Here is a 15,161-nt window from a genome sequence, read left to right on the forward strand (position 1 = left end):
CCAACAGTGGACTAGTGTTCCCTTTTCTCCACAGCCTCGCCAGCACCTGTTGTTTGTTGATCTGTTTATGATGGCCATTCTGACCGGTGTGAGGTGGTACCTCATTGTGCTTTTGATCTGCATTTCTCTGATGGCTAGTGATGCCGAGCATCCTTTCAAATGCCTCTGAGCCCTTTGTATCTCCTCCTTGGAAAAGCATCTGCCCAGGTCCTTTGCCCATTTTTTGATTGGATCGTTTGTGTTCTTGGAGTGGAGTCAAGTGTGTTCTTTATATATCTTGGAGATCAAACCTCTATCGATGTATCATTAGCAAATATACTTTCCCATATGGTTGACTCCCTTTTCATTTTGCTGATGTTTTCTTTAGCCGTCCAGAAGCTTCTTATTCTGATGAGGTCCCACATATTTATTCTCTCCTTTATGTCCCTTGCTTTAGGTGACGTATCAGTGAAAAAATTGCTGCGTGGGATATCTGAGAGTTTCCTGCCAATGTTCTCCCCTAGGACTTTTATGGTGTTGTGACTTATATTTAAGTCTTTTATCCATCTTGAGTTTATTTTTGTGTATGGTGTCAGCTGAGGATCCAATTTCAATTTTTTGCATGTAGCCGTCCAGCTCTCCCAACAGCATTTATTGAAGAGGCTATTATTACTCCATTTTATGCTTCTTCTCCCTTTGTCAAATATTAGATGCTCATAGAGACCTGGGCTTATTTCGGGGCTTTCTATTCTGTTCCACTGATCTATGGGTCTGTTCTTGTGCCAGTACCAGATTGTTTTGAGTATAGTGGCTTTGTAGTATAGTTTGATGTCCCGTATTGTGATCCCTCCTACTTTGTTTTTCTTTCTCAAAATTGTTGCTGCTATTTGCGGTCATTTATGATTCCGTATACATCTTTGAAATGTCTTCTATTCCTGTGAAATACATCATTGGTATCTTAATAGGGATTGCGTTGAATCTATAAGCTGCTTTGGGTAGTATGGACATTTTCATTATATTAATTCTTCCAATCTATGAGCACGGTATATGCTTCCATTTATTTGTGTCTTCATTACTTTCTTTCTTCAATGTTGTATACTTTTCTGCATACAGGTCTTTTACCTCTTTGGTTAAATTTATTCCTAGGTACTTTATTTTTCTTCTTGCTATATCAAATGATATTTTTTTTTTTCTGGTTTCTTCTTCTACTTCATTGCTGGTGTACAGAAATGCCTTTGATTTCTGAATAGTGACTTTGTATCCCGCTGTTTTGCCAAATTCACTTATTAGGTTGAATAGTTTTTTGGTGGAGTCTACAGGGTTTTCTATGTACACTGTCATGTCATCTGCAAACAGTGATAGTTTTACTTCCTCCTTTCCTATTTGGATGCCTTTTATTACTTTTTCTTGTCTGACCGCTGTGGCTGGGACTTCCAATACAATGTTGAAAAGAAGGGGTGAAAGCGGACGTCCTTGTCGTGTTCCTGATCTTAGTGGGAAAGCTTTTAGTTTTTGCCCATTGAGTATGATGTTGGCTGTAGGTTTTTCATATATGGCCTTTATTACGTTGAGGAATGCCCCATTTATTCCCATTTTGCTGAGTGTTTTGATCATAAATGGGTGCTGTACCTTATCGAATGCTTTTTCTGCATCTATCGCGATGATCATGTGGTTTTTGTCTTTTATTTATGTGATGTATCATGTCTACTGATTTGCGTACATTGAACCATCCCTGCATGCCTGGGATGAATCCCACTTGATCGTGGTGGATAATCTTTTGAATGTATTGCTGGATGCGGTTTGCCAATATTTTGTTGAGGATTTTAGCATCTATGTTCATCAGCGAAATTGGCCTGTAGTTTTCTTTCTTTGTAGGCTCTTTATCTGGTTTTGGGATTAGGATGATGCTGGCCTCATAAAAAGAGTCTGGGAGTCTTCCCTCCTCTTGGATTTTTTGGAATAGTCTGAGAAGGACAGGGGTTAGCTCTTCCTTAAATGTTTGGTAAAATTCTCCTGTGAAACCGTCTGGCCCTGGGCTTTTTGTGTGCCGGGAGTGTCTTGATTACTGCTTCGGTTTCCCCGGTTCTTATCGGTCTGTTCAAGCTTTCTGTTTCTTCCTCCTTCAGTGTTGGAAGATTATACTTCCCTAGAAATTTGTCCATTTCATCAAGGTTTTCAAATCTCTGGGCATATAATTGTTCATAGTAGTTTCCTACAGTCCTTTGTATTTCTGTGGTATCAGTTATTTCTCCTCTTTCATTTCTGATATTATTTATTTGGGTCCTCTCCCTTTTTTTCTTGATGAGTCTGCTTAAAGGCTTGTCGATTTTATTTATCTTTTCAAAGAACCAGCTCCTGGATTGGTTGATCTCTTGAATTGTTCTTTTTGTCTCTGTGTCATTCAGTTGTGCTCTAATCTTGACTATTTCCTTCCTTCTACTTGCTCTGGGATTCATTTGTTGTTGTTTCTCCAGTTCTCGAAGTTGTAGTGCTAGGTCTATTATTTGAAATGTTTCTATCTTTTTTAGGTAAGCCTGTATTGCTATGAACTTCGCTCTCAGAACTGCCTTCGCTGTATCCCATAGGTTTTGGACTGTTCTATGTTCATTTTCAATTGTTTCCAGAAATTGTTTGATTTCTTCTCTTATCTCATTATTGACCCATTCATTGTTTAATAGTCCACTGTTCAGTCTCCATGAGTTTGCAAGTTTTTGAAGTTTCTCTTCGAGGCTGATTTCCAGTTTCAAGCCCTTGTGGTCCGAGAAAAAGTTTGGTATTATTTCAATTTTCCTGAATTTTCTGAGGCTTGCTTTGTGTCCTATCATGTGGTCTATCTTTGGAAACTGCCATGAGCATTTGAAAAGAATGTGTATTTTTCTTCTTTGGGATGTAAGGTTCTATATATGTCAGTTAAGTCTATTCAATTCAGTGCGTCATTCAGGTCCACAGTATCCTTGTTGATGTTTTGTTTGGAAGATCTGTCCATTTATGACAAGTGTGGTGCTAAAATCCCCTACTGTCAGTGAGTTGCTGTCTATATCTTTTTTGAAGTCGTCCAAGATTTTTCTTATATATTTGGGTGCTTCTATGTTGGGTGCATTTAAGTTTACAATGTTTATGTCTTCTTGATAGAGTCTTCCTTTAAGTATTAGAGTGTCCCTCTGGGTCTCTATTTATGGCCTTTGTTTTGAAATCTATTTTATCTGATATAAATATTGCAACCCCTGCTTTCTTCTCTTGCCCATTTGCTTGGAATATTTTTTTCCATCCCTTTACTTTCAATCTGTGTAGGTCTCTTGTTCTGAGGTGGGTCTCTTATAGGCAGCATATGTGTGGGTCATGTTTTCTTATCCATTCAGCTACCCTGTGTCTTTTGATTGGGGCATTTACTTGAGAGTTATTACTGATAGAAACCTATTCATTTCTTCTCTTTGTGTCTGTGTTTTTCTCTTTCTCACTCTTTTCATTCATCTTCTTAAACCAGTCCCTTTAGCATATCTTGGAGTGCTGGTTTGGTAGAGATGTATTCTTTTAGCCTTCTTTTGTCTGGGAAACTCCTTATTTCACCTATTTTAATTGAGAGCCTTGCTGGGTAGAGCAGCCTTGGTTGTAGGCCCTTGCTTTTCATTACTTGGAATTTTTCTTGCCATTCCCCTCTGGCTTGTAGTGTTTCTGTTGAGAAGTCAGCTCCTAGCGTATCGGGGCTCCCTTGTATGTTACTTTCTCCATCTCCCTTGCTGCCTTTAAGATTCTCTTTGTCTTTGACATTTGCCATTTTAATGATTATGTGTCTTGGAGTGGACCTCCTTGGGTGCCTCTTCAGGTGGGGCCCTCTGTGCCTCCTGGATCCATGAGACCTTTTCTCTCCTCAAATTGGGGAAATTTTCCATCATTACTTTTTCAAAGAGGTTCTCTATCCTTCGCTCCTCTTCTCCTTCTGGTATCCCTATTATGCGGATATTATTGCGTTTCAGGTTGTCCTGCATTTCCCTAAATGCCTCTTCGTTCTTTTTGAGTCTTTTTTCCATTTCTTGTTCTTTCTGGGAGCTTTTTTCTACCTTATCCGCCATCTCACTGATTCCATCCTGTGCCTCATCCAGCCTGGTTTGGATTCCTTCTACTGTGTTCTTCAATTCAGAAATGGTATTCTTCATATCCTCTTGTGTCTTCTTGATAGTCTCTATGTCCTTTTCCAGGTTGATATAGTTTGCTGTAAGATCCTGACAGTTTCTCTACTATTTTTCATAGTTCTCTTTGAGCTGGCTGAGCTCATTGAGCTTCCTTAGAACCAGTGTTTTGAATTCAATATCTGATAGTTCCCTTGCCTCTATTTCATTTAGCTCTCTCTCTGTGGGGATTCCCCTTTTCTACTCATTTGGGGGGAACTTCTTTTTCTTCCCATTTTTGTGAGAGTCTATTATTTTTTATTAATTTGTTTTTGCTTCTGCTTCAATTGGGCTGTCTAGATTTCCTGACTTTGTGGATTAAACTTCTATGGTAGCAGGCAGGTCTTTTTATTTATTTATTTATTTTTTCTTTACTTTTCTTTACTTTTCTTTCTGGGCCTGCCTCTGATGATGTCAGTTGTTGACACTATATGACCTTGGGTCATTTGTTTGAGCCTTCCAGGAATCTACTGTCTGTGTCTGACTCCTCTTTGGGCAGCTCTCTGACCCCTTCCGCCAGGGATCCACTATTTCTGTGGATCACTCTGCACTCTCAGGCCCGTGCTCCCGGGCAGGATCCCCCACCCGCCTGGGCTCGGGGGCTTGCCCCAGCAGGGGAGGCGGGTGCGGGCCTATTCGCCCGACCTCCGGCACTCGCCTGTCATCCGCGCCCCGCGTGTGCCCTGGCACTGATCAGTAGGGTCTTCTATTGTGAGGTTTCCCCACTTTTGGCTCTTTGGGGGCGTGGCCTGCCCACGCAAAATGGAGACTGTGGAAATGGGAGGAAGTCAGCTCCGGGACTCTCCGGTTAATCCTGTCTCCACTCTCTCCTCCAGGGTCTCTGGGCAGCTCTGTAACCCCTTCGGCTAGGGATCCACTATTTCTGCAGACCGTAATTGGGAGCCTTCTGGCTCCCGCGCCTGCTTCTGCCTCTTTGGGGGTGTGTCCTGCCTGCACAAATGAGGACTGCGGAATAGGGAGGGACTCTGCTCCGGGGATCTCAGAAAATCCTCCAGTTCTTTCCCCAACCCCTCCGTGTCTAGTCTCTCCTCAAGGGGTCTATGCAGCTGTGTGTCCCCTTTGGCCAGGGAGCCTCTATTTCTTCCAGCCAGTCTGCACTCAGCCCCTAGGCCCACACGCCCACAAACTGAGTGTGGAGCGTGCAAAATGCAGGCTAATTGATTCCCTTATGCCTGGGCGAGGTGGTAGCTGCAGAGTGGGAGGTGAGTTATCACTGGGGCTCCGCTGGCCACTGTCTTTGTTCTCTTCACAAAGTTTTCCTCACAATCTTTCCTCAGGCACCACCCCACTCTCCTGCCACCTCTACCCAGAGGTCAAGGAAGGCGGCTGCCACTGCAAATTTTTGCGTTGGCCTTTTAAATGTCTCTTTGCATCTCCAGCCACCTGTCTCTGGCAGAGAGTGCCCCTGAGCTTTTCGGGGTTGCGTTTTTTCTGTGCTTTTTCCCAATTTCAGCTGCTGTAGTCTAGGGGTCCCTGTTTATGGTTCAGACCCTATTCTTCTCAGGGGGATCTAACTGGCCATTTCAATGTCCCTCTGGTGCTGGTGCCCATGGGCACCCAGCCCACCCTCTCAAGCCTCCACCGCACTTCTCACCCATTGGGATGTGTGAGAGTTGAATCCACTGTCTGTCTGCAGCTTCAAGGCTCCTTTCCTTCTATCATTGCATTGTTTTCCAGGTGATTTCTCCACTATTTAGTCGCAATTCCAGTTTGGTATTCTGCCATTTTAAAAACCTGCCTTCCTATGTTTCTGATAGGAAGTCAGGAGTTACTCAGACTGATGTAACTTTTCTCTGGCTGCATTTAGATTTCTTTTTTTTTTTTAATTATCTTTGGTTTTCAGCAGTTTGATTATGAGGTATCTTTGTGACTTTTTTGTGTATCGTGTTTCAGGATCACTGAATTTTTTTAATCTATATATTTATACATTCACCAAATTTAGGGGATTTTCAGCTGTTGTATCTTCAAATATTTTTATGCCCAATATTCTCGCTCCTCTCCTTTTGGTTCTCCATCTGCATACGTATCCAACTTTTATATTGTACAGATCCCTGAGGATTCTGTTCATTAGAGTATACAGTTTAAGTTGCCCTCTCCTCAGATTTACTAAGTTTTACTCTGTTATCCCCATTCTACTGTTTGAATATTGCTGTATTTACCAATTTGAGAATTTCCTTATCAGTTCTAGAGCTTTCATTTGGGTTTTTTCAATATAGTTTGTATTTATGTGCTATGATTTCTTACCATTTCATTATTAGCATACCTTCTGTAGTTTCATTGAGGATCGTTGTCATAGCTGCTTTTAAAACCTCATCTATTCCCTTGGCTGTGTGGGTGACTGAATGCGTTAGAGTGACATCCTGTATGCCAAAGGTTATGGATTCAATTCCAGGCCAGGGCACATACCTAGGTTGCAGGTTCAGTTCCCAGTTGAGGCACGTATGGGAGGCAATCAATCGGTGTTTCACTCTCTCCATTCCTCTCTCTATAAAATCAATTTTTGGAAAAAAAAAATTCCTTTTGTGAGGATTTTTTTAAGTATGTATTAACTATGGCATTTGGACCATCTGTCAGTCTCCATTGTTTTTTTCCCTGTAGAGAATGGGTCGTATTTTTCTGTTTGCTTGTATCCTTAATATTGTGAATTGGAGACTGAATTCTGTTTCTCTAAAGAGTGTTGATTAGTGGTTTTGGCAGGCAGGTAACTTGGTTAGACTCAAATTTCAAACTTTGTCTCTTGGGCAGCAGTTCAAATCTTCTTAGTCTCTTGCAATAACAGGTTGTTCAGGCTTTTACCATATATTTAGGAGAAGTCTCTACAACAGAGTTTGGGAATCCCTAACTCTGGCTCTCTCCTTTCCAGAATTTCCCCCCCACTATCAGTGTCTTCAGTTGCTCCCAATTTCCTCTAGTCCTTCAGGCCAGAAAGACTGCAGTTTTTCTATCAGAATTTTAGCTGCCAGTGTAGCAACAACTATGGCCTGCCTCCAGGCTCAGAATCACAGAAGCAGGGAACTCAGCCAATGCTGTTCCCTTCCTTCCAAGTTTAGATGGTCTTCAGACCTGCCTGTCAGTTGTTCTCCATTGCCTTCAGATAGTTGGTTTGGTTTAAAGTTTGTAATTGCTATCTCTGAGAGAATTCGTCCAGTAAGAGATAACTCAGCCTTCCCAAATTGAAAGCCTTGTCCTTTTCATTCCCTCTTAGAAATATAAAATTAAAATGTATGGAGACGTGATCTGTCAGCAAAGTCCCACGTGATATTTTTTCTTCCCATTTTAATAGAGTTAATAATTTTTTCATTCTCAGGATTTTTGTTTCTCATTAGTTGAATTTGAAATTATAAATATTTTGCACGTTTTTGGCCATGACAGTGTTTATTGCTACTTAGTTTTAAAATATCTAGAGATCCTGAAGCAGCAGGAGGGAGAGGACTAGGCAAAGAATTCTGGGACTTCTGGTCAAGATGGAGGTGTAGGTAGACACACTTTGCCTCCTCGTGCAACCATAGAAAGAATTACAACCAAATCTCAAGAACAGATGACACCCAGAGCCATCAGAAAATCGAGCTGTATGGAAGTCGGACAACCAAGAATTTAATGAAGCCACATTCATCCAGAGGAGTAGGAGGGACAAGGCCATGAAAACGGGACAGAGAGGTGGCATGGTGTGGGGAGGCAGCAGCAGGGGTGGCGAAATGGATGGTCCCACATTCACGTATGGTGGATAAAAGTTGGGAGGGATATCTTGAGAGTAAGCAGTCCCAGCACCAAACCAGACTGCACAGCCTAGGGTTCCAGCACTGGGAAGATAAACCGCCATTACCTCTGGCTGTAAAAACCAGTGGGGGTTGGGGTAGCAGGAAAGAACTGCCAGGTTTTCACCACTTAAAGAGCCGACATGGGCTCAGAACGTGTGCAAACCCAACGGCAGCAGCTGAAAGGGCACCACTCGCATACAGAAGGTGGGTGTGACAACTGGAAGCAGGGTGAGTGCTGGGCCGGCCTCCAGAAGCCAGGCAGCAGTATTGTCACCTCTCCAAGCCCTCCCCCAACGCAGAGCCACAAAGCAATGAAGTGGGTTGCCCCGCCCTGGCAATTACCTAAGGCCCTGCCCCACACAATTTACAGGTGCCTGTTCTACTTAGGCCACACTCCTAAGACAGGGAGTAAAAGCAGCTCTACCTCATACACAGAAAAGGAAAAAAGAAAAAAAACACAGAGCTTGCCAAATTGAGGAGGCAAAGAAATATGGCCCAAATGAAAGCACAGAACAAAACCCTAGAAAAAGAACTAAATGAATCAGATATAGCCAACCTATCAGATGCAGAGTTCAAAACACTGGTGATCCAGATGCTTAGAGAACTCACTGAATACAGCCACAAAATAAAGGAAGAAATGAAGGATACACTAAGTGAAATAAAGAAAAATATACAGGGAACCAACAGTGAAGGGAAGGATGCCGGGATTCAAATCAATGATTCGAAACATCAGGAAGAAATAAATATTCAACCAGAACAGAAAGATGGAAAAAGAATTTAAAAAATCAAGGAGAGGCTTGAAACTTTTGGCCCTACTTTAAATGTACCAACATCTGAATCATAAGGATGCCAGGAGAAGAGGAAGGGCAAGAAATTGAAAACTTATTTGAAAAAATAATGAAAGAAAAAAGTCCCTAATTTGGCAAAGGAAATAGATATACATGTCAAGGAAGCACAGAGAATCCCAAACAAGTTGGACCCAAAGAGGACCACACCAAGATACATCATAATTAAAATGCCAGATGTTGATAAAGAGAGAATCTTAAGAGCAGCAAGAGAAAAGCAGAGAGTTACCTACAAAAGAGTTCCCATAAGACTGTCAGCTTATTTATCAAAAGAAACTTTGCAAGCAAGAAGTGACTGGCAAGAAGTATTCAAAGTGATGAAAAACAAGGACCTACAACCTAAATTACTCTATCCAGCAAAGCTACCATTAGAATGGAAGGGCAAATAAAGGGCTTCCCAGGCAAGGTAAAGCCAAAGGAGTTCATCATCACCAAGTTGTTATTACAGGAAATGTTTAAAGGGACTTACTTAAGAAAAAGAAGATCAAAACTATGAATGTTAAAATGGCAGCAAATTCACAATTAGCAGCAGCTGAATGTAAAAATAAAGTCTAAAAAAACAAACTAAGCAAACAACTAGAACAGGAACAGAATCATATGGAGTCATTTGGAGGGTTATCAGCTGGGAGGGGGAAGGAGGAGGATGGGGGAAAAGATGCAGGGATTAAGAAGTATAATTGGTAGTTACAAAATAGAGGATGTTTAGTATGGGAAATGGAGAAGCCAAAGAACTTAATTGCACATAAACTAAAGGTTGGGGATTGCTGGAGGGAAGGGGGCTTTTGGGTGGAAGGGGGCAAAGGGAGAAAAAGTAGGACAACTGTAATAGCATAGTCAATAAAACATGCTAAAAATAAAAACAAAATGAAATGTCTACAAATCTTAAACATTTGAGTTAATGGTCAACATGAGTAAAACTATATTATAATTCTAGAAATGTAGTTAGTGAAATAGGAACTAATTTTTACAATGATGAAAGTGCATTTTTAAGGTGTTTAAAATGTTTGAATGCATTTGTCTTTTGTGATTAATCAAATGTTATATTTATGATCTTATGATTTGTTTTAGCTGTCACAACTTGGACAAAAATAGCACAGAAGAACCTTAACATGACAATCTACTCGGACTTGGATAAATGTAAAAAGAAAAGTCAAAAGAGCCAGATGTCTCATTCTCTGTATCAATGTCCTAACAGTGAAACTTAGAGTCTGTTAATTTTTAAGGAAATTATATACTTAATATAATGTGTACTGATTAAAAGAATAAAGCATTTCAGAAATAAATTTTTAACATTGTACATTCTCTCTCCTGTTATCTTTGACAAATGAGAGAGTACTGGGAAGGAAAGAAAGCTGTCTAAATATAATATTGAAATATTAATATAATAACATGTTATTGAAGCTAGTGAAAAGTTGAAGAATATGATACACAAATGTATTTTGACTGGTTCATGACACTCCTAATTGAATATATTTTAATTATAAAATCACCTTCCTGTGGGTTTTGGTTTCCCATATTGCATCTAGATTTTAAGTGAGGATTTTAAAATCACTTTAACATTTATCCTCCCTCTAGCACACCTCCGTACATTTTATCACATGAAATCCCTCCTTTATGTAATGGCAACAGACACTAACAAAATCTAGAATGAACATACACAAAACATCTATCCCAAAAGTTCTAAATCATACATAAAAGCAAGTGCTAAATTTGGCTTCAGCCTTCCTGGAATGCAGCATAAAGAACAAATGTTGTCAATCCTATAATTCAGGGTAGTCATAAGATAAAGCAAACCAATTGCTCCAAAGGAAAAAAAAAAAAGTTCCTATTATATAGGCCAGGGAGCTTTTCCTCCTAATAGCCTCATCAAGAGGAGTCTAATTTACAGAACATCCTGAGAATAAATTGGGGATTCACAGGATCATTTCAGCAGCCCAAACCACATAAGTCAGTGTTATCATACCAAAGCACAGGTCAAGAAAAAATAATTTGTTGGGTAGCAGCCTGCTGATCTGACTTAGTTTTGGGATATGATTTAAAGTATGTTGGGCTGCTGTAACACATTACTATAGACCAGGTGGCTCAAAAAATAAACATACTTCTCACAGTTATGGAGGCTGGCAAGTCCAAGATAAAGGTACCAGCAGATCCAGTGTCTACTGACGACCCTCTTCCTGGTTTGCAGACAGCCCCCTTCTTGTATCTTCACATGGTGGGGGGAGAGAGAGAGAGAAAAAAACACACTCTGGCCTCTTTATCACCTTACAAGCTCTACCCACTTATCCTCACCCAAACCCAGTTACATCGGAAGTTAGGGCAGGGAAGGACAGAGTCAGTCCATAGCACCGTATCATGCCCACAGTTTAAGGAGAGAATGTTACGCAGAGACAGGGCTAATCAAGGTGTTAAGCTACAGAGGAGATGAAGCAATGTCCCTGTATCCTCAGGAGAATTCAGACTGTTCCAAGACATTTTTGTTTGTTTTTAAAAAAGACAAAGGAGGTAGTCTATTTTAATGTTCTCTTTTTAAAAATAGACTCAGACTTCCAGTCAAGATCTCAAAGTAGATAAACAGTTGCTTGCCCCCTTCCACAGTCACATCAAAATTACAGCTAAATTATAGAACCACCATTGAGAACCACCTGAACACTAATTGAACCAAAGTTCTATACTAAGGATACAAAGGAGAAACAACATTGAGATTGGTAGGAGGTGTGGAGACATAGAACAGGCAGGTCCCACACACACTGTGTGGTGATTAAGAATTGGGGGAAACATCACAGCTGCAGAGGGTTTTCCTGAGGAGTAAGGAGTCCCACGCCAGGCTCCCCAGCCCAGGGCACCAGTACCAGGAAGAAGAGACCCCGACACATATGGGTGTGAAAATCAGCAGAGATCGCCACCAAGTGAGACAGAGGGGCGCTGCAGACCAAGGCTCTGCAAGTCCTAAAGGGACTGCATGCAGATGAACTTGATCACAAACTGAGTTGCACAGAGTAACTCAGAAAGCATGAAGGAAGGAACTAAATTGACTCGCCTCAGAACAAGAGCTAGATGAGCAGGGGTTAAGACAGCTCTCTCCCAGGACAGAAGTACTGGCAGAGGGCAGGTGTCATTGTTTCTTTGTTTAGCTTTCCTCCCACGCGCCTGCAGGAGCAGGCAGGCTCCAAACCTGGGCTCTCCCTTACCTGCCTAACAAGCTTTCGCCCTGGTGGTTCATGAACCCCAGTAAGCAGTGGCTGGCTGCAGTGTGCCTGGTGCCTCATTACCCCCAGCCTGACATAAGCAGCAGGGAGTCTTGTCTCAAAAGGTGACCTCAACTAAATGGACACAAACCTGGTACAAGTGAGAGCTGACCCCAGCTCATATGGTGACCATCAGAGTCTCCCTAGCCTGAGAGCAGCAGCTGGTCTCAGTTTGCAGTAATAGCCTCTCCCATGCTCCTCCAACGCCATCACAGCAGCAACCAACTGCAGATCACTTTGTAGCTCCTGACAGTACCAACCTTCACAAGCGGTGGCTGTCCTTGACCAACACCAGAGGCCCACCGAAAAGGTTCCAGAACCAAAACACCACATGGCCCCTTAAGATCACACCAGATTACCACCCAGTCAGCTCCACAAATGATGTACCCAACAGGCAAACAGCCAGCACTAAAGTCCCACTAAAGAGACTCCCATCCATAGGTTCAGTCCTCTCACAACACCTTGTCTACAGTAGTCATGGCCAGCCCTCATAGTCACCCTGAAGGTTAATCATAATCACTGATGTACCAACACACAGTCAAGACACAACTATAAAAGGAGCGCGCACACACAACCCACACAAGGGATACACCTGGAGCATCCAGCTCAGGTGACGAGCAACTCTGCCACTAGGCCCCACAGGATAAGGCCACTCTATCAAGCCTGAAGACAGAGCAGGACTACCTGGTAGTAGGTCCAAACAGAGGAAGTTGGCCAAAGTTAGGAAACAGGTAAGTCCCAAATGAGAGTACAGGACAGAACTCCCCCAAAAAAGGACTAAATGAAATAGAGACAAGCAATCTACCAGAGGTAGAGTTCAAAACACTAATTACAAAGATGCTCAATGAACTTAGGGGAAGACTAGATGAACTCTGTGAGAATGTCAACAAAACAAAAGGAGATATAAACCAGATGAAAGAACCAGTCAGAAATGAAAATTACAATAACTAAAGTGAATACACTAAGGAATCAACAGCAGATTAGATAAAGCAGAGGACCGAATCAGCAATCTGGAAGAAAAGAAAGCAGAAAACAGCCAATTAGAACAGCAAAAAGAAAATAATTTTTAAAATGGGGATAGTTTAAAGGACCTCTGTGACAAGGTCATGTGTAACAACATTTGCATCACAGTCGTACCAGAAAGAGAAAAGAGAGATCAAGGTATTGAAAAGCTATTTGAAGAATAATAACCACAAACATCTCCAAGCTGGAGAAGGAAATAGACATTCAAGTCCAAGAAGTGCAGAGTCCTAAACAAGATGAACTCAAAAGATGCCCACACCAAGACGTATCAATTAAAGTGCCATGGTTAAAGACATACAGAATCTAAAAAGCAGCAAGAGAAAAGCAGTTATGTATAAGAGATCTCCCATAAAACTGTCAGCTGAAGCCAGAAGGCATGGCACAAAATATTCAAAGTGATGAAAGGCAAAGACCTACAGCCACGATTGTTGTAACCACCAAGGATATCATTTAGTATCAAAGTAGAGTTTCCTAGACAAGAAAAACCTAAAGGAGTTCTTCACCACTAAACTAATGTTATAGGAAATGTTAAAGGGACTTCTTTAAGCAGAAAGCCTAAAAATATATGAATAAGAAAATACAGGAAAGAAAAAATTCTCACTGACAGAGGCAAACAGTAAAAGCAGTGGATTAACCAACTATAAAGCTTGTACAAAGTTTAAAAGGCAAAATTAGGAAGATCATGTGTAATATGATAAAGTAAGAGATACACAAACACAGAAGGAGTTAAATATAATGACAAAAACAAATGTGGAGGCAGTGAGTAAAGATTGTAGTGTTTTTTTAATGTGTTCAAGCTTAAGCAAACAGCTTAAACTGCTATATACATATCTTGGTATATACAAAGAAAATGGTAACCACAAACCAAAATCTATGAGAGACATACAAGAAATCAAGAGAAAGGAACCCAAACATAACACTATATAGAAAGTCATCAACATAGAAGAGAGCAAGAGAATAAGAAAGGAACAGAAAACTATAAAAACAACCAGAAAACAATAAAATAACAATAGTTGCACACCTATCAATAATTTAAACATAAATGGACTAAATGCTCCAATCAAAAGACATAAGGTGGCTGAATGGATGAAAATAGCCAGATCCATGCATATGCTGCCTACAAGAGACCCAGTTCAGATTGAAAGACATACACAGACTGAAAGTAAAGGAATGAAAAGGGATATTGCATGCAAATGAAACAAAAGAAAAGCTGGGGTAGCAATAGATCAGACTAAAATAAAGACTAAAAAGAAACAAAGAAGGACACTTCATAATGATAAAAGGTCAATTCAGTAAGAGACTATAACTCTTGTAAACATCTACGCAGTCAAGATAGGAGCACCCAAATATAAAGCAAATATTGGCAGGCATAAAGGGAGAGATTCATAGTAATAACCGCCCCCCCGCCTTGACACCAATGGATAAATTAACCAGACAGAAAATCAACCGTGAAATAGTGGCCTTAAATGACACACTGGAACAGATCAATTTAGTTGCTATATTAAGACCATTTCACCCAAAAGAATATTCATTTTTCTAAAGTGTACATGGAACATTTTCCAGAATAGACGACATGTTAAGCCACAAAACAAGACTCAATAAGTTTGGCCCTGGCTGGTGTGGCTCAGTTTATTGAGCACCAGCCTGTGAACCAGCCTGGTGTGGGTCGCAGTTGGATTTCTAGTCAGGGCACATGCCTGGGTTGCAAGCCAGGTCCCAAGAGGGGGTGCTCGAGAGGTACCCACACATTGATGTTTCTCTCTCCTCCTTCCTCCCTTCCCCCCCCAACAAATAAATAAATAAAATATTTTTTTTAAAAGACTCAATAAATTTAAGAAGATTTAAATCCTATCAAGCATCTTCTCCAATCACAATGGTATGAAATTAGCTATATAAGAAGAAAATTGAAAAACACAAACACGTGGAGGCTAAATAACATCTACTAAACAATGAATGGTTTAACAATGAGGTCAAAGAATAAATCAAAAAACACTTTGAGACAAATAATAAAAACAATGACCCAAAAATCTATGGAACATATCAGTTCTAAAACAAATTCATAGCAATACAGGCCTATCTTAAGAAACAAGAGAAATATCAAATAAACAAGCTAAACTTACACCT

The 15,161-nt window shown here is 40.8% G+C and overlaps 1 protein-coding gene across 2 annotated transcripts in view; it reads left to right on the plus strand.

The window, feature by feature from the left end:
- SCFD1 (sec1 family domain containing 1) overlaps nucleotides 1-10,109 on the plus strand; it is a 114,228-nt gene extending 104,119 nt beyond the window's left edge. For both annotated transcript variants that reach the window (XR_008529511.1, XM_054577901.1), the window contains one exon: nucleotides 9,838-10,109. Coding sequence is in view for 1 of the 2 variants with exons in the window: in XM_054577901.1 (XP_054433876.1) it covers nucleotides 9,838-9,861 (24 nt within the window). In the remaining variant the exon portion in view is untranslated. The remainder of the gene's footprint in view (nucleotides 1-9,837) is intronic.
- The last annotated feature ends 5,052 nt before the right edge of the window (nucleotides 10,110-15,161 follow it).

This window comes from Pteronotus mesoamericanus, unplaced genomic scaffold, assembly GCF_021234165.1.
Source record: "Pteronotus mesoamericanus isolate MK-2021 breed Mesoamerican mustached bat unplaced genomic scaffold, CSHL_Meso_final contig_46, whole genome shotgun sequence".
NCBI classification, from domain to species: Eukaryota; Metazoa; Chordata; class Mammalia; order Chiroptera; family Mormoopidae; genus Pteronotus; species Pteronotus mesoamericanus.